The following is an 18,592-nucleotide window of genomic DNA, read 5'->3' on the forward strand; positions in this document are numbered from 1 at the left end:
AGACCCCCTAGGGACCCCCTTTTGAAGACCTCTGCAGTACAGTATATTTTGACTTTAATGCGTAATGGAGTATTTTTTATATTGTGGTGTTACGAGTACTTCTTCCAATACGTGATGGGGTCAGACCCTGCCTCTCACTGGCGTGCGCGCCAGTCACGACTCCTTTCATTTTCCATGATTTTTCTACGCCTTACTTATTATTCTGACGTTACTGATTGCTCCTCTCCCGACGCCCAGAGACAAACGTCTCCCTCCATTTGGTGGAGTTTCCCCATGCAAATGTCAAATTATGATTATGCTCTTATCTCCGTGCCATAAGCACTTACGTTCCACTGTATTTCACAATGCCTACAAACACATGGATCACAGAAGGGCAGGGGCGTCACAAGGGGGGGGGAAAGTGGGACTGAGTTACCAGGGCCCAAGGTGGAGGGGGCCTCCTTAATTATTTTATACTTTAGCTATTGAAAAATAGGAGATATGCAAGCTCACAGCGCGGCACCGAGTGCCGCGCTGCAAGCTTGTAGATCTGCTATTTTCGTGAAAATGTGTGCAAATCTTTGAATATATGTATTTTTTAAGCGAACATTAACTCAAATTTTGCTCCTGGGGGGTCCCTGGAACTAAATATTTTAAGATGAGGATCTGTGGCCAAATAGCATAGATATAATTTTGGGGGTCCTTCTTCACATGAAAAGGTTTGAGCACCACCGACAAACATACGTTTTTCAAAAAACCTTAGAAGCATTTGACTTGCACAAATTTTCAAGATTTTTCAAAAATAGCAGATCTACAAGCTCACAGCGAGGCACTCGGCGCCGCGTTGTGAGCTTGTATATCTGCTATTTTTTTTATAGTTAAAGCACAAAATGTGAGCGAATCCTTGTACCCAGGGCCCAGAATTTGGTGCGACACCCCTGCAGAAGGGCCCTGGTTTGGGGAAAACAGACAAGCTTGGTGTGATGTGCACAGTCTTTACGGCGTGGCGCACAGGGTATAGAGACCAACTTTTAGTGTTATTGACAGGAATGGAAAAAGGCGGCTCAGATTTTTATGGTATTTTTCGGGAGCGGAGAAAAGCGGAGAACTTTTAGTGTTGTCAGGAAAAGGCGGAGAAGCTTTGGCATTTTCAGGAAAGGAGAAAGGCGGATGAGAACTTGCGGAAAAGTGGCGAGATGGTTTGGATTAGGATCAATATATTGTCAGTGGGTATGTTGCAGGGTGGATTCAGTCGTGTCCATTCAAACGGACACTTTGCATTACTTTTAACCGCTTAACGCCATATACACTTTGTTGTATGACTAATAGTAAAACAATGCTGATCTACACGCTCACAACTCACCACAACGAGATGCATTGTGAGCTTGAAGATTGGCTATTTTGACTATTACGGCAAAGTAAAGGAAGTTTTCACCTACGGTATAATGACATGCCCAAAATAGGGCTTGTACATCAGCTATTTTTGAAAAATCTTGAAAGTGTTTGAAAAATCTTTCGAGAACTAAGAAGGCATTTGTAGAATCGGCCTCAGGTCATATAAGGGGTTTTAGGAGCTGTAGTGCAACCGCATGCTGCTCACGGCAGAGCCTTGAAAACATAACTTCTACCAGGAGAAAGCGGATGTCCTTGTGTGAAAGGTGCAGAGTCGTCGCATCTAGTTGACCAATCAGTACGCTTTTTATGAAGGAGAAACCTACAGTACATGGAGATGTATATGCCTTCAATATGCTCCAGTGTTGTTTTTTACAGGAAATTTTAATTTAGTGTTAAGGCCCATTCCCACTGGGCCAGATAACAGATATCTGGAGAAATATCTCCAGATATCTGTTATCTGGCCCAGTGGGAATGGGCCTTTAGTCATAGTCTTTTGAATAAAATGGCATTTAGTTTTAGTCATAATTTAGTCACCTGAAAAGTTTTAGTTTTAGTCTAATTTTAGTCGACTAAATCTACAGTTGATTTAGTCATTGGCAGGCCTTGATGGCATCGTAATGACTGATTTTACACTTGGTTGCGTGCTGAAAATAGCCGATCTACAAGCTCACAATGCGCTGCAGCGCGACGCGTTGTGAGCTTGTAGATCGGCTATTTTCAGCACGCAACACCTGAGAGCAACCAAACATAAAATGACTCTCTTCAGCACTAGTCCCTCCCTAACGTTTTAGTCTAGTTTTTATTTTGTTGATGAAATTGTCAATATATTTAGTCTTAGTTTTGGTCATCAGAGCTTAGTTTTTATTTAATTTTTATTTAGTTTTCGTCAGTGAAAAAAAACGCAGTGGACAAACATTTTTTGTCATAGTTTTAGTTGATAAAATCAACACTGATATGCTCAGTTCTGTAACAGTCCTGTAAAGTGTGTCAACGTGTGTGTTGGAATACATGAATAAAACTTGAAAAATAATAATAATAATTTCCAGCTTGAGGAGAGCATATAAAAAGGGATGTCTATTATGCAGTGGTGGAAAAAGTACATTTTCTACTTGAGTAAAAGTATCAATACTGCTTTGTAGAAGTACTCTGTTACAAGTAGACGTCCAGAATTGAAAATTTACTTGAGTAAAAGTACAATATTATTGGCATCAAAATGTATTTAAAGTACTAAAAGTAAAAGTACAAAATGTTTGAAAATAGCAGATCTACAAGCTCAAAATGTGTCGCGATGCGACATGTTGTGAGCTTGTAGATCGGCTATTTTCAAATAGCCAAGGTATAAAATTGGGCTAAAGTGGCTTATGTTCTGTATTATAAATGAAATCTGAAAAGTAACTATCAACTAAAGTTTTCAAATAATCGTAGTGGAATACAAGTACAATATTTGGATCTGAGATGTAGTGGAGTAGAAGTAAAAGTATTGGAGATCGGAAATACTCAATTAAAGTAAAAATAGCTAAGGGGCCTGTCACCTAAAGGGTTACTGTCACTTTAAGAATCATCTTAAAAAACAAGTTAATATTTTTATGATGTCATTGTGGGGATGCGCAATTATAAGCCAATCAAATTAATTGTCTGTATAGCCTGACAGTATGACTACTTACTGTACTGGTCAGCTGTTGTTGGGCAGATTACACTGAGACAGTTTCAGACTGTTTGAGGATGTACACGGGAGAGATACCACATTACCTACTGTATCATACTATTATAATTTCGGGGCTGACAGCGGACCTTTAAGTAAATGTACTTGATGTTACTTTACACCACTATTATGGCGAATCTTCTGCTATCTCACGATTCGATTCAGATTTTTTTCACAACATCATAACTCATATTGCTGTCAACTGGACTTTAACAGTCAAGTGTAGCCTCATCATAGCCAACAGGTCAAACAAACATTTGTATTATACCAGAGAGGGTCGTTGTAAACATTCTTGGCTTTAATCGTATCTTAGGTTAAAGGTGCGGTTTTATTTGATGCAGCAACACAATCACAGAGAAGAACATACACACCTTCCCCCTGCGGTGCTGAACTGAAAGTTACTGGAGTTTTTCATTTTTCCCATAAAGCCCTTGAATAAACTGACATGATAATGTTTATTATTGTAAGTGTGGCGGAGAGAGTCGCAGCCCCAGCCTTGAAGCCTCAAAAGTCTAGTATCTCCCTCATTCCATAGGGATATGCCTTTGGAGTAATGGTTAAGATATTGGACTTACATGTGGGAGGCCCGGGTTCAAAGCCTGGGTGGGGAGGTTCGCATCACCTGTTACAATGCCCCCGTAGGAGGAGGTCTAAAGGGGGGTAAGTGTGACGGAGAGAGTCGCAGCCCCAGCCTTGAAGTCTCAAAAGTCTAGTATCTCCCTCATTCCAAAGGGATATCCCGTTGGAGTAAGATATTGGACTTTCATGCGGGAGGCCCGGGTTCAAAGCCCGGGTGGGGAGGTTCGCATCACCTCCGTTACATAAGGTTTACATTTCACACACACCATCATTTCTTTTACATGAATCGATTTGTTCCAACAACCATGTCTATTAGCTATGCCAGTTGACCTGGTCCAAGCAAGCATCACATTTTGTAAAAAACACTAACCCAATGAAACTTTTCAACCTTCTAGCTCATAATGACATGCCTAAATTAAGGGACACTGGATTTAAAGTGCATAACTGCCAATACCGATGTTGGTCCTAATTCAAAATGCTGCATCCAGAGGGGTCACTGGGACGAGAAGAGGGAGAAGAGGAAGAGGAGAGAGAGGTCTACAAAAAAAAAAAGAAACATGAAAGACATAGCCAGTGGTGTAAAGTAACTAAGTAGATTTACTTAAGTACTGTACTTAAGTAATTCAATTTGTAGGTACTTTTTGTACTTTACTTGAGTATTTCCAATTTCCAATAATTTTACTTCTACTCCACTACATCTCAGATCCAAATATTGTACTTTTACACAACTACATTTAATTTAAAACTTTAAGGTTAGGACTCTAATTCCTGAATACGCCACTGGATCACACAGAGTTGTTTTTTCCCCCTTGTTCTGATATGATGTGAGTTGAAACCCTATGGGCTCTTGGATGAGATAACATTCTCCCATGACCCACAGTACGCCAGGACTGGGCGGAAATGAAGGGGAAATTTCACTTTATGACACTTTGTGGAGCCACTGCCACACCCACCCAGGCCGCTCTGTAGCAGTCTACTTCAATCATTCCATACATCTGGAACCAATAGACGGCGGACTCGCCTGGCACGGGAGACACAGCGTGCACCTGTACTCTGACAGAGATGGAGGGTCGGAGATACCGCAGGCAGTCAGACAATAAAACAATAAAAACAACCCGCCTGGATTTTCCTCTGAGCCGATGAGACTGTCCAGATATTCTTAAATGATTCGGTGAAGAGTGCAGCAGCTTCCCATAGCGATCAATCTCAGAAAATGTGAATATTTTGTAAAAGTATATTCTTGAAACGTTCATATATTTCTTGAAACTTTCATATATTCTAGATACATTGCACATTCTGTGAATTATTCCAAACCTTTTTTTTGTTTTTTGCATAGAGCTTATGAATATCAAAAGTCCATATTTCAAAATACTACAATATTACACGAGACCACTCAAAACAAGGATTTATAATAGGGAAAAGTCAACCTTCTGAAGTCAGAGTTGCTTGAAGTCCAGTGGGACGTTTCCGAAGTCAGTTATGATTTTGGGGTGATATGGCATCTGCAATGCTTTTTTACAAAATATTCAAATTTTCTGAGACTGACTTGTACAACAGGCAATTAACGATGCCACAGTGAGGGCCTAAAGTATAAAATAATACTAATATTTCATATCCATAATGAAAAGTAGCAGTACTGCACAAAATGTCATGGTCACGGCCGAGAGGCGAACCCGGGACCCCGATTTGCCAGGTACAGTATGTGCGCTGACCAGTCAGACAAAGTGCCAGGCACGTTGGCGAGAGCCAACGCACATACCGTATAGCCTATACACTAGTATAGTTTGTTTTATTTTTGTACATTTCTTAAATAGTATTCACAATTTAACAATGTTCTGCAAAAAAGAAAACGTGAAATGTAATTCTTTATGTGGATAGCATGTTTACTTTGAATTTTGTCAAAGAAAGAAGGTAAGAAAGTACTGAAGCCCTTATCATAGCTTATACATCACTATTGCATTTTTCAAATAGCAGGGTATAAGACTAATGTTGTTATTCAGTCTGTACTGCAGACTTTAGGTTTATTTATTTCCTAAGTTTGAACCGACACCTGGTCGAGGTGGAAAGATGCGCGTGAATAATATGCTACAGCTCGGCAGCCATTCAGCAGCACGACAGCTTCTGCCAAACTGTTGTTGCTTTTTCAAATAGCTGGGAGAGACTAATGTTGTTATTCTGTTGTCATAGGGCTCGTTTAAGATGTGTTGGAGCTGTCCAGGATGACTCGACACCTGGACGCAGGGACGTGCAGATCGAATGTTAGAGAGGCAGGGGCTGACATTTCTAAAAGGGCCTTTTGGTGAAAATATCGAAAATAGCAGACCTCCAAGCTTGGAGGTCGGCTATTTTCGGTGCTTGATACCACACTGAACTAAGCATAATCTAGTGAATACTGGAGATGTGGCGTACGGCATGGAATTTCTACACAGAGAGGGCAATTATTTCAACATAAGATGCTGCATTCAAGTTCAGGAGAGTTTGGACAAGGCAATTCTCTTGAATGCTGCCTTCAGGTATGGCATGGAAAGGAGGGCATTTTGCATTTCCTTCACCATAGTAAGAACTGCATTCATGGTGTGGAGAGGGCAGTTTTTACAGATGGATAAAAGGGCAGGGGCTCAGACACGTGCACACATACAGTGTGCACGTGTCTGCCTGGACGAAGTGTGTGAATGAATGCTGTTTGAGGACTATACAGCTGTTTGAGGACTATACAGCTGTTTGAGGCCTATACAGCTGTTTGAGGACTGTACAGCTGTTTGAGGACTGTACAGCTGTTTGAGGACTGTACAGCTGTTTGAGGCCTATACAGCTGTTTGAGGCCTATACAGCTGTTTGAGGACTGTACAGCTGTTTGAGGACTGTACAGCTGTTTGAGGCCTATACAGCTGTTTGAGGCCTATACAGCTGTTTGAGGCCTATACAGCTGTTTGAGGACTGTACAGCTGTTTGAGGCCTATACAGCTGTTTGAGGCCTATACAGCTGTTTGAGGACTGTACAGCTGTTTGAGGCCTATACAGCTGTTTGAGGCCTATACAGCTGTTTGAGGACTGTACAGCTGTTTGAGGACTGTACAGCTGTTTGAGGACTGTACAGCTGGGCATACGACACTGTAGTTCCTGCCAAACTCAATATAAACCTTGGAGCGCAGTTTCTCCACGTCAGTTCTCAACGTGTGCACGCAAACGCACACACGCAAACGCACACACACACACACACACACACACACACACACACACACACACACACACACACACACACACACACACACACACACACACACACACAGTATATTGTCTCCATCTGGTGGAAACCTAAACAGTTACTTTTTAGGATTCAAAAACAGCAAAAGTAGCAGATGTACAGTACAGGCTTGCAGATCAGCTACTTTTGATGCATTTTGCACACACATACAGTATGCACGCACGCACGCACGCACGCACGCACGCACGCACGCACGCACGCACGCACGCACGCACGCACGCACGCACGCACGCACGCACGCACGCACGCACGCACGCACGCACGCACGCACGCACGCACGCACGCACGCACGCACGCACGCACGCACGCACGCACGCACGCACGCACACACACACACACACACACACACACACACACACACACACACACACACACACACACACACACACACACACACACACACACACACACACACACACACACACACACACACACACACACACACACACACACACACACACACACACACACACACGGAGCATCACATAGGAGTTCTGCAGTGCCAGCCATATCATTACTGTATGCTCTGTGTGGTCTATAGCAGTGAGTGCAGCATACAACACACCGCTCCTCCCAGAGAGAGAGAGAGAGCAAACATAAGTGGTGCAGTGAGACGTCCAGATCAGCAACATCCACAAGCAATTCCTCTCCCCGTAACCTATGAGGTCCAAACCAATTTGCTGCCTGCCTCGCTGACACAAATGTGAAAACCGCCTGCTTTCGCTCAACGTCGGCACTCCGTCGGCAACAATAACCAGGGCTGTCACAAAGTGGGGGAAAAGTGGGACTGAGTTACTCGGGCCCAAGGTGAAGGGAGGGGCCTTAGTTATGTTATACTTTAGCTATTGAAAAATAGCAGATATACAAGCTCACAGCGCGGCACCGAGTGCCGCGCTGCATGCTTGTAGATCTGCTATTTTTGAAAAGTCGTGAAAATGTGTGCAAATCTTTGAATGTATGTGTTTTTTTAAGCGAACATTTGTAACTCAAATTTTGCGTCTGGGGGGGTCTCTGGAACTAAATATTTTGAGATAGGAAACAGGTTTTTTAACAAACCTTAGAAGGATTTGAAAATTTTAAAGAGAAAATAGCAGATCTACAAGCTGTATATCTGCTATTTTTCAATAGTTAAAGGACAAAATAATGCGTAATAATGCCTTCCCAGTCTAAATGGGTTAAACATCATGGGGGGCCCGTAGTGAATCCTTGTACCCAGGGCCCATAATTTGGTGCGACACCCCTGAATGTCGGCACTCCGTCGGCAACAATAACAGGCCGGACTCTGCATGCTTTTTGTAGTGGAGAGGCAGACAGCGGGACAGGCCAGAGCAAACTGTTTGTGCCAGAGAGGTTTTTTGGGGGAAAGAAAAACCCAATAAACATACACATGGATGAAGGAACCTCCGCTACCATGTTGACTCACTTCATTGCTGCCTGGAGAAGAGATGTTCTCCAAACGACAATATAGACCAACTCTTTTGTTGTAAAGTCGCCCTTTAAAAGGTTTTACAATTGTTCTGCATACAACAGTGGTTTTCCCTTCGCTTTAGTTCTTAAAGGACAACTTTTTATGGTCCGCAGGGATTATAATATTGTCATTGATCAGAAAAACTCCAAATTGGGGTGAAAGACGATACGGTTAATTTTCCGACACACTGTCTAAGCACTACAATAAACACATTTCAAAAATAAAATGTTACTACAGCATACTTTGGATTGAGACATTTCACATATGTAACTATTTTCAAAACTCTTAAAAAATGATTTAACTTTAATGCGGCCACGAAATCCCAGCTAACTATGCGGAGTCAAGAGTCAGATTGATGACTCATGCGTTCAATCATGTAAATTAGGCTAAGCTGTGAATTAACGTGGAACAGACGCGTTTCGGCCCCCGCAGGGCCGCAGGCCTCCGTCAGTGGTTCTAAACTAGTGCCGAGGGCCTGAGGGACATAACCTTGTCCTCATGACTGCTGCTGTGGTGCATTAAAACCCATTTAGAACGGGTACACATTATTGTGTATCATTATTTTATGTTTTAACTATTGAAAAATAGCAGATATACAAGCTCACAGCACGGCACCGAGTGCCGCGCTGCGAGCTTGTAGATCTGCTATTTTTGAAAAAATCGTGAAAATTAGATTTTTTACCCGATTCTATAAGTGTCTTTTGAATCCTTCTAAGACTTTTTGAAAAACCAATGTTTCTATGTCAGCAATCTGGCCAGCCATCGTCAAAGAAAAGGTCCTTTTCACTTAACTGGAGCTCAGTTAGTCTGTTCTTGAGAGACTACTATGTCAGTGGTTCTCAAACCTTTTCATGTGAAGGACCCCCAAAATGATATTTTTTTGGCCACGGACCCCCATCTCAAAATATCTAGTTCCAGGGACCACCCAGAAGCAAAATTTTAGTTACAAGCGTTCGCTTTGAAAATACTTATATTCAAAGATTTGCACACATTTTCACCTCTTATTCAAAATTAGCAGATCTACAAGCTCTCGCAGCGCGGCACTCGGTGCCGCGCTGTGAGCTTGTACATCTGCTATTTTTCACTGGTTAAAGCATTCAATAATTCTAGGCCTAAATGGGTTAATAAAAGCTCTGAAACTCATTTTGTGAGCGCGGAACGTTCCTCAGACGAGACGAGTCGATTAAAACCGCCTGTTTGATCCTCGAGCCATTGTCAGCTGAGCACGGCACGCAAACATTTGGACTATGTGATTGCCAATTAACGCGGCAAACAGAGATTCCTTCTTCTCAACGGGAGTTCCACCATTCTCTCATATCTCCATCCAGGCATGCTATCCCACGCAAAAAAAACCACACACTTCCAGTCACGCTATATCCCACACAAAAAACACACACTTGGCCTTGTTCGCAGACACACTCAAGATGTGCCAGTGTTATCCTCAACATTCGGTGTTAACTTCAAAGAGCTGCACACGCTGATAATTATCAGTTATTAAATCTAATGACAAGCAGATTTATTATTAGCCTGTCATTGTTTTATGTATTTGGGGGGAACGTCAAGTTAAGGATAAGGATGGCAGGGGGGGTTAGCGTGAAAGCCAGTCAATTGGGGACGTGCTTGTTTCCTCATCCAGGAGTATCTGAGTGGGTGGAGGCTTTTAGTCTTTGGACCTGCTTTGGGGTACACGCATGAAGCTCTTCCCACTCAGGTCATCTCATGTCGTTAAAAAAGGATCCCTGCGTGCTAATAAGACTTTTATGACTTAATACATTATAATTGCCCTCTATAATTATAACTTGCATTCCATAAATCCAGGATCATACATGGACAAAATAAATCATCAACTTGCGACGGGAGTTCTCCCGCTTGAATAAAGGATTGACTATTTCTGAAATAAATTCAAATATTTTAAGTGTTTTAAATGTTAGTTATAGAGGGCAATTATAATGTAGGCGTATTAAGGAATATAAGGCTTATTAGATAGGGATCCTTTAAGAAAAAAACAGAAGATGGGAAAGCCCTGTATGACATCACAGTGGACAATTACAACAGGGGGCCAATCACAACACAGATCAGTGGCTGGTTTTCCAAACGTTTCGTGGTCAATGTCGGCCTGATAAGCCCAGGGCAGGTCACACCAATGAGTCACGATGCAACGAAACCGCTGCAATACGTTGCAGAGTGAAATTGCAACTGAATCGCCCCTCGTTGCAGGTCGGTCGGCACAGCGTGGGGATTCTGTTGCAAGTTGAAAGTCGTTGCATTGGGAAACATTGGCTTCAGAAATGTGAAGCATCCGACAAAACAACTAGTTTTAAAAAATATTCAAATTTAACCCCCATGCACCGCCAATCGTTAAGGACGTGTCAGACATGTTAAAGACAAACCAAGCCCAGCATTGACCATAGAAACAGAAACACGGTGGATCACAACACACGGTGTGAGAAGCAGGAAGTCACTCAGCCAATCAGCTTTTTACCTCCACTTGGACCTCCTCTCTCTCTCTCTCTCTCTCTCTGTCGCTAATGGACCGAAGAGCTCTCTACACGGCAAACACAGAAGTACACACACACACACACAGCACACGTCAGAGCAAATTACACAACTTCCAACAACTTAACAACTTCACTTAAAACATGTAGCTCACTGGCCTCCTTCAAAACTTCCCTGAAAACTCACCTTTCAGGAGGCCAGAGTTAGAGGTAGTTATCACTTACCATAGACAGGCGAGAAGTGAGCACTTCCCTTTACCTTAGCCCACCCCCTTGTTTCCCCTACCCTGTACATATTATAATATAGTGTTTTTATAACTGCGAGGACTTTTGAATGTGTTTTTTTTTTTGCTTGCTATTTGTTATGTCCATGAATAGAATACCAAGGACTTCCGAGGATGCTCCTTTTAGGCAGGGTGTTTAACTGTACTGCACTTTTTTTGTATTGACTATACTTAAGCTGGTTGCACACTGCTGCGTTTTTCGGGCAGAATATCGGACTGAATTTCGGAGCACGCAACGTCACGTTAGAGTATGTCACGTTTGCACACTGCCGCCCGTTTCGCGCACCACTCGGTCCCTTGCTCTCTCTATCTCTCTCTCTCTCCTTGCCCTGAAAAACGCATTTCGCAACGAAAAACGCAGCAGTGTGCAACCACCTTTACTGTTCTCCATTTTTGTCGAATAAAATATTCAATAAAAAAACACATGATGTTGTAAACAGTGACACCTCTGTACGTCAGAGGAAATGACACGTTAGTTTGTAAAATGAGAGCTAATGAAAAACATCCAAGCAAGACGTCAAACTGGAACAATATAGGCATGACCGCGTGTAGAATCCCCAGAGAGCAGAGTGAGTTCCATTGAAACTTGGATGTGGTATTGGCCCGACTTTGATGTTCATTCAAGTTGGTTAAACAATGCAAAAAATGTGTTGTGGCACGCGATGAGACAACACGCATTACTGTAACTCACAAATAATCTGTGTGTGTTTGCCTGCTGAGTGCCTGTGCGTGTGTGAGCTTGAGTGAACGCTAAAGTGGCTTGAACGAGGGACCAGACGGGCCCAGCAGGACTCTTTTGGCCATGTACGTAGCTGGAATGGAATAAAGAACATTTCCTTTAAAATTTAAAAGTTTGACGGAGCAATAGCCTGTTTATGATTGTAGTCTTGGAAACGGAATGCCGACATATTGTTCATATTGTGACATCACTACTGTAAGCCATTCAGATGTGGCAATTTCACTGATCTTTAACCCACTAAAACCTGAAGGCAATTCTACAAATGCCTTCTAAATCAATACTCGTCAAACTTGTAGATCTGCTATTTTTGAATAGCCAATGCTAAAATCTAAAAACGACACAGATGCTTTCCCCGGGTTTTAATGGGTTAAAATCATACTGTAGCGGCGTTTCCGATTCAGGGGGTCCACGCACTTCCAGGCTGCAGAGCAATCAATATAACGTCGTTGTCAGGTGTCCAAAACCGTTTGTTTTGTATTTATCATTTTAAAAATGATTTAAACTAGTGAAAACAGCCGATCTACAAGCACACAACGCCTCGCATCGCGAGGCGTTGTGTGCTTGTAGATCGGCTGTTTTCACTACTTTTGAGCGAAGGCCTTGCATGATGAATAAGGGCTTTACTTTGCGAAAGAACGTGCAAATTTGAAACTTGGAGATACGAGGTTTCCACTCGACAACGACGATAAGCGATTTACCAGTAAAACCTCAGAGCTACGGTGTGCTTAGGATGGAGTTATGTAATTTTTCCACCTGTGCCACGTCGTTCTTGGATACAACAACATCCGAGTAAGGTAAGAAAACAGCTGGTCCGGAATTCTACTTTAACCCCTAACAGCTTCCCTGCGCTGTGGTTAAATCGCTACGTCAATTCCACTTCCCCGGGTGGACCAGAAAATACTCCCTTTACTTTCCCTTAAAGGAGTAGTTCACCCCCAAAATGACTTTTTTTTCCTATTGATTAGTCACGCCATGGAGACTAGAGTTCAATAATATTTGTAGTTTTTTTGTCGCATTCCTAAGACAAAAATGTGATAACAATAAATTTACCACCATTCATTCCGGATGGGGACCCGTTTCGAAACGGGTCCCCATCCGGAATCAATGGGGGTAAATGTACTCGAATTAAGTTTTTGTCTTAGGAATGTGACAAAAACCAAAAAATATGATTGAACTCTACTCTCCATGGCATAAGTAATCAATAGAAAAAAAGTCATTTTGGTGGTGAACTACTCCTTTAACCGAAATGAAAAATGAACACTAGTTACACTACTAATTTGATGCTGGTAGGGGCCGTGTGTTAGCTTGCGTGCGCGCGTGGTCTCTCACCTGTGTTGCTGTGGCGTTTGGTGAAGGGGTTGAGCGTGGCCTTGGCCTTGGACGTCCAGTTGGCCGTGCTGGAGCCAAAGGAGCTGGACGACAGAGACTTGCCCAGGTTGTCCGAGCTCACCTTCTTGGTGTTGTTGGTGGCCGTCTTGCTCCAGTCTGGACGAAAACAACGGAGGCAGGAGAAATAGTGCCGTCAGTTCAGCAAAAGCTAGGGTATGGCAAAGATGGGAGTCCTTATGGAAAATAGGCATTACATTTTGGATAACACGGTTCTATTGTAGCAGATCTACATGCAGATCTACATAGCAGATCTACATGCTCACAACGCCTCGCAGCACTATGTCTGACAAAAAATGGTTTTTGTCAGTTTTTTACACAGGTTTCTACGGTTTCTTGGGATGGATATGGCAGCCTGGAACGGTGCAGCTAAACTTGGCATGTTAGTGAACGTGCCATAACAATAATGCATTGCACCTGTGCAGCTGACCTGCGGAAGCTGGGAATATACCATTTTGTCAAGATGGGGAGAATACAAGTGTGGAGAATATAATTATAATACCTTGCAAGTGACCATTAAGTTACATTTTGCATTTGTAGTTATTTTACTGTATTTTAACAACATAATAACCAGCGCAGATAGACAAAGAGACATTCATGGATTTATATTTAAAAGTAACTTTTATTTCCCCCCCTGGACCCAGGGTATGGCAGCTGCATACCCCTGCCATACCCAATTGACGCCCCTGCAGGAGAAAAACACAGCGTCAACTACACGCTGCTGACTCCAAAATCTCTCTCCTCAACCCAAGAGGAATTGTTTGTTTGTTGTGGTCGGATCAGGTAGGGTTTAACTATTGCTTCCCCCTCACTTCCAATAGAGCAGGGGTCTCCAACGCCGTTGTCAGGCCAAGGACCCCTTAGTTGAGAGAGAGATGAAGCAGGGACCCCCACAACCTGTTCATAGATTCCATATAGTTTCATCTTTTGACAGCACAATCATCAGTGTATTTTGGATTCATGTCAATTTGTGTTTTCATATATTTACTTGAACCATCAATACTTAATAAACTTGACTCTGTACTTAGTCTGCTCCTTTCCCCTCTACACCAAAGCTCTTTGGCGGAAATAGCCAATCTACAAGCTCACAAGCTTGAGCTTGTAGATCAGCTATTTTTGGCTAAAGTATGGACACTAGGGTTTAAGTAGTCAATATAAAAAAGGAGATGAAAAAAAAAAGGTTTCTATCACACAAAGATATGGAAGACCCCGTGTAGTAACTCTGAGGACCCCCTAGGGGTCCCGGACCCCCTGTTGAAGACTCTTGCTAAAGAGCTATCGGGGTTATTTAACACTTATTTTAAAGTGAAAAAAAGAAAGAAAGGGAAAATCGTTTCATTGAGTTGTTCCAATTGTTCTGAATCAACTGACTGACTCACACACAGTCATTGTCTGAATGAGGCCCTCTATGGCGCGCTCAGTGACTCATACTGACTCTGGCTTCCTTCATCTGCTGTTCATCATCTTCCTCCCTCAGTGGTTCTCAACATGTGGGTCCCCAAATTATTTTGGGCAGGGCCGGATTTATGAACGGGCTGAAGGTGCTGCAGCACCGGGCACCACCACAAGGGGGCACCATCCTAGGGCACCCTTTTTTTTTTTTTTTTTTTTTTTACAATGTTTTTTTTTTTTTTTTTTTTTTTTGCTCGGTCAGCGAGGATCTACTATCGAAGTGTGTGTATGTGTGTGTGTGTGTGTGTGTGTGTGTGAGAGAGTGTGTGTGTGTGTGTGTGTGCCCTGTGTGTGTGTGCCCTTCGATAAATCCGGCCCTGATCATGTGACACTCCCAGCAGTCCGTTGGCTTGGCACGTTCGGGGCACGTTCCTTCGCGCGAAATCACTCAAACTTCCTTGTTTACCCCACTTCACTTGTGTGTACAGACTCAGAGAATGATTCCCCAGCATTTAGAAAACAGGCAAGTGGGAGCCAAAAAAGAAAAGATTACGAAAAGAAACGTAAGGGACAAGCTGGACTCCTAAGCAAGAGTGTTTTTGTGTCAGTTCGAGCTCCACTGACTGCCTCCACGAGCAGCGACGCTGATGGCCACACAGCCCCGGGAGACAAGCACACACAAGCCGGGTGTCATCCCCAAGACGCCGCGGCAGCCGGCGTGAAGTCTCGCTCTCGAACACAACCACCAGATGATGATGATGATGGTAATTAATACAAATGTATACATTAAACATAATGTTTTTGGGCAGTCTCTCGCCTGTTTAAGGGTGTGTGGTTACATGGATGGAGTTTATACAAACAAGCAATGTATGTGAGCAGTGGTGATTCAATGTTCGGGGGGTCGCGAAGTCGCTCAACACCTAACTATTAGGGATGTGCGCGTGTACACGGTTATCCGTGTACACGGTTTGAAAACCACTATTCGTTTTGAAAATACAATTCGATTATTCTATTAAATATATTTTTAATTATTGAGATATTAACTTTATTAAACATTTAAACTCTGCGCCCATATTACTGTCTTGTCTTAATAAAATGTTACTTTTTAACAAGCAAATTAAGCAATCCCTTGGTTGATTTGCGGAGCATGCCTGTCTGTGTGACAGTCTGACTGACTGTTGCGCGCTGCAGTGGTCGCGCTGACACGCAGCCACACACCAGGCAGGCTGTCCGCTGCGCAAGTAAATTAATGGCAATTAAGCGACGTGTATCTTAAACATACTGGATGTGAATCACTCGCCTGCACGCTGCATCTGTGATCCGGTCCATGAATTAATCCATATTTTGAGGTGAGAACATGCCAAGGAGAATGCTTAATCATACATTGGCTGAGTATGGAATACCATTATGTAGCTAACTTTGAACAAAGCTGTTGCTCATTACTATAGCGACTCCAGTCAGACAGACATCAGCTGTTATAGCGAGTCTAGCGACCCAGCTGAGACTGATGCGCTAATTATTACTGACCCAGATTCACGCAATGACGTAATTGATAAATTTGAGCAAGATTTCAATATTATATAACATTTTAAAAGGCTTTTATATACTCTTGATACTTTTTTCAAACGAGGTTTGCCCTAATAGATCGAAGTGCTCAGTTTTGGCTATTTTCTGTGTGAAATTACAATAAAAAAATAAAAAAACAATTAATTTTAGATTAATCGTGTATTCGATTACAAAACGGTCGTGTACACGTCAGTGAAATTAGTCGCTAGGAACATCCCTACTAACTATACAGATGTATTGATATGCATAATAGGCTCGTTTCTTTGTTAAAACAGTTGTCGAAGTGTGAACTTAGGGGGGCGCGCGACCCAAGACCACGGCAACACTGTATGTGAGGTCTTTGTGTGTGTGTGTGTGTGTGTGTGTGTGTGTGTGTGTGTGTGTGTGTGTGTGTGTGTGTGTGTGTTTTTACTTACATTTTTAGGGTCAGAGCCGTTCATAAAGCCTTGTGGGGGGATCGATGATTTCAATATCCATATTCTCTTTTCATATTGGAAGTTATTTAGTCAGTTAGGCACTGATTGATTGATTGATAGACTTTATTAGAAGATTGCATAGGAAAAGGTACAGTTTCATGACGGTACAGTTCACTGGTACAAGGTCTACTAAAAGGCGATCCTAGAAAAGACTAAGCTTATTTAGGCATATTATAATGCAGCCAGCAATCACGTGCGTGGAACTGTGATTGCAGATTGGCTGCGTCACGCGGGTCTTGAGTTTACTGCCAGTGCAATCATTCAACTCCATTTGAGTTATATTCTAATTAATAATAAATCATCAAAGCTTAATTTACCAAAAGGAATTGAGCACTGCACTGCACAAAGGACGACATAAGACTTTCTTGGGTTTAAAATCCTCTTAGCAGACCTTGTATGCAACAGTGCTGTGCTTTTTTGATCAACAGTTATTTTATATTGATATCTTATCCCATATGTGCCACAGACTACAAGTGAGTGTTATAGTGTTGCATGTAAACCTACTGTATGGTTTCATGTGAAAGATCCTTTGAATTGTGTTGACCTGTTAAACATAGAAATGAATGAATGTGTGTGTTGTTGAGTCAGTCAACAGATAATTGATCTACATATTACAACCCGTAGGTAAACCCACCAGCAGCACAGGGGATGATGTGATGCCAGTCATGCCACTGCTCCCATGCCCACACGTGCCACAGACTACAAGTGAGTGTTATAGTGTTGGCAATTTAAACTTAACGTATGTTTTCTCATGCCAATAAAGCTCACACATTGAATTGTGTTCTATACAATGTACGTACTGTACATTGGAGAGCAGTCAGTCAGTCAACAGCTATTTATATTCCAACCCTCAGGTAAACCTGCCAACAATGGTGATAGCAGCACAGATGATGATGTGGTTCCACCAACACCACACCAACAACGAGTGCCACAAGCAAGTGAGTGTTGAAATGTTGCAATGTGAAAGCTCCTTTGAACTGGGTTGACCACCTGTTAAACCTAGGAATGGGAAATATCGTTTGTATTGTACAATAAATAATGTGTATTGTTGAGGAGTCAAAGAGGCGCAGTATGATCACCGTTATCAGTTTGTTCCGCGGGCGGGCGCCCCGGTGGGGCGGGGGGGGGGGGGGCACCAAACTCGGTCCAAGCACCGGGCACCCTGATGGGTAAATCTGGCCCTGATTTTGGGGGGTCCCCAGATGTTTAGCCAAATGTTAACATTGTTTTCTCACTCAACAGTAGACAGACCATCATACAGTATAAGTGTATACAGGGTATCTGCACAATTCTAAAGTGACAATTTAAGGCCTTTTTGGTACCTGCTCTGGTCAAACATTGGTCAAATTGTCAAATACCGTATTACAGGCAGAATTTGTGAGAATAGCATGTAGATCGGCTATTTTCAATGGAATAGATCGAGTCAAATTAAATGTAATGCCAACTCTTACAATTCCAAGTGCTTGTGCAGGGTGGGGGGAACTGCCCCATAGGTCGAACTCCCGTTGGGTCGAACAGCGTCGGCAGGTTAGATAATCACCCGCGAGCGTCGACGGGTTAGATAATCCCCCGCGTCACGGTTACTGAGGTTAAGTTTAGGGTTAGGGTTAGAGTTAGGCATAGTTTTACTGAGGTTAGGATTAGGGTTTGGGTTAGAGTTTGGTTGTCGATCTAAAGGGTGTTCGACCTAATGACATGTTACCGGGTGGGGGGGTCCCCAGTTCAAACATGATTATTTGGGGGGTCGCGGCCTGAAAAGGTTGAGAACCACTGTATTAGGTCACAGAAGCACAGAGACCTGTCCCATTTCGTAGGCTGCTTCAAATGCACCCTTCAGATGCGATATACTCAGAATCTACCAAATTA

General features: G+C 42.8%; 1 protein-coding gene across 3 annotated transcripts in view; it reads right to left on the bottom strand.

The window, feature by feature from the left end:
* The window catches only part of adgrg6 (adhesion G protein-coupled receptor G6), a 196,172-nt gene that overhangs the window by 18,911 nt on the left and 158,669 nt on the right, over positions 1–18,592 (bottom strand). For 2 of the 3 annotated variants that reach the window (XM_080744043.1, XM_080744042.1), the window contains one exon: positions 13,236–13,391. In XM_080744043.1, the coding sequence (XP_080600169.1) occupies positions 13,236–13,391 (156 nt within the window). Of the gene's footprint in view, positions 1–10,870; positions 10,934–13,235; positions 13,392–18,592 lie in introns of all 3 variants that reach the window. The other variant, XM_080744044.1, reaches the window with a different exon arrangement.

This window comes from Nannobrachium achirus (genome assembly GCF_963921795.1).
Source record: "Nannobrachium achirus genome assembly, chromosome: 16".
Taxonomy (NCBI): domain Eukaryota; kingdom Metazoa; phylum Chordata; class Actinopteri; order Myctophiformes; family Myctophidae; genus Nannobrachium; species Nannobrachium achirus.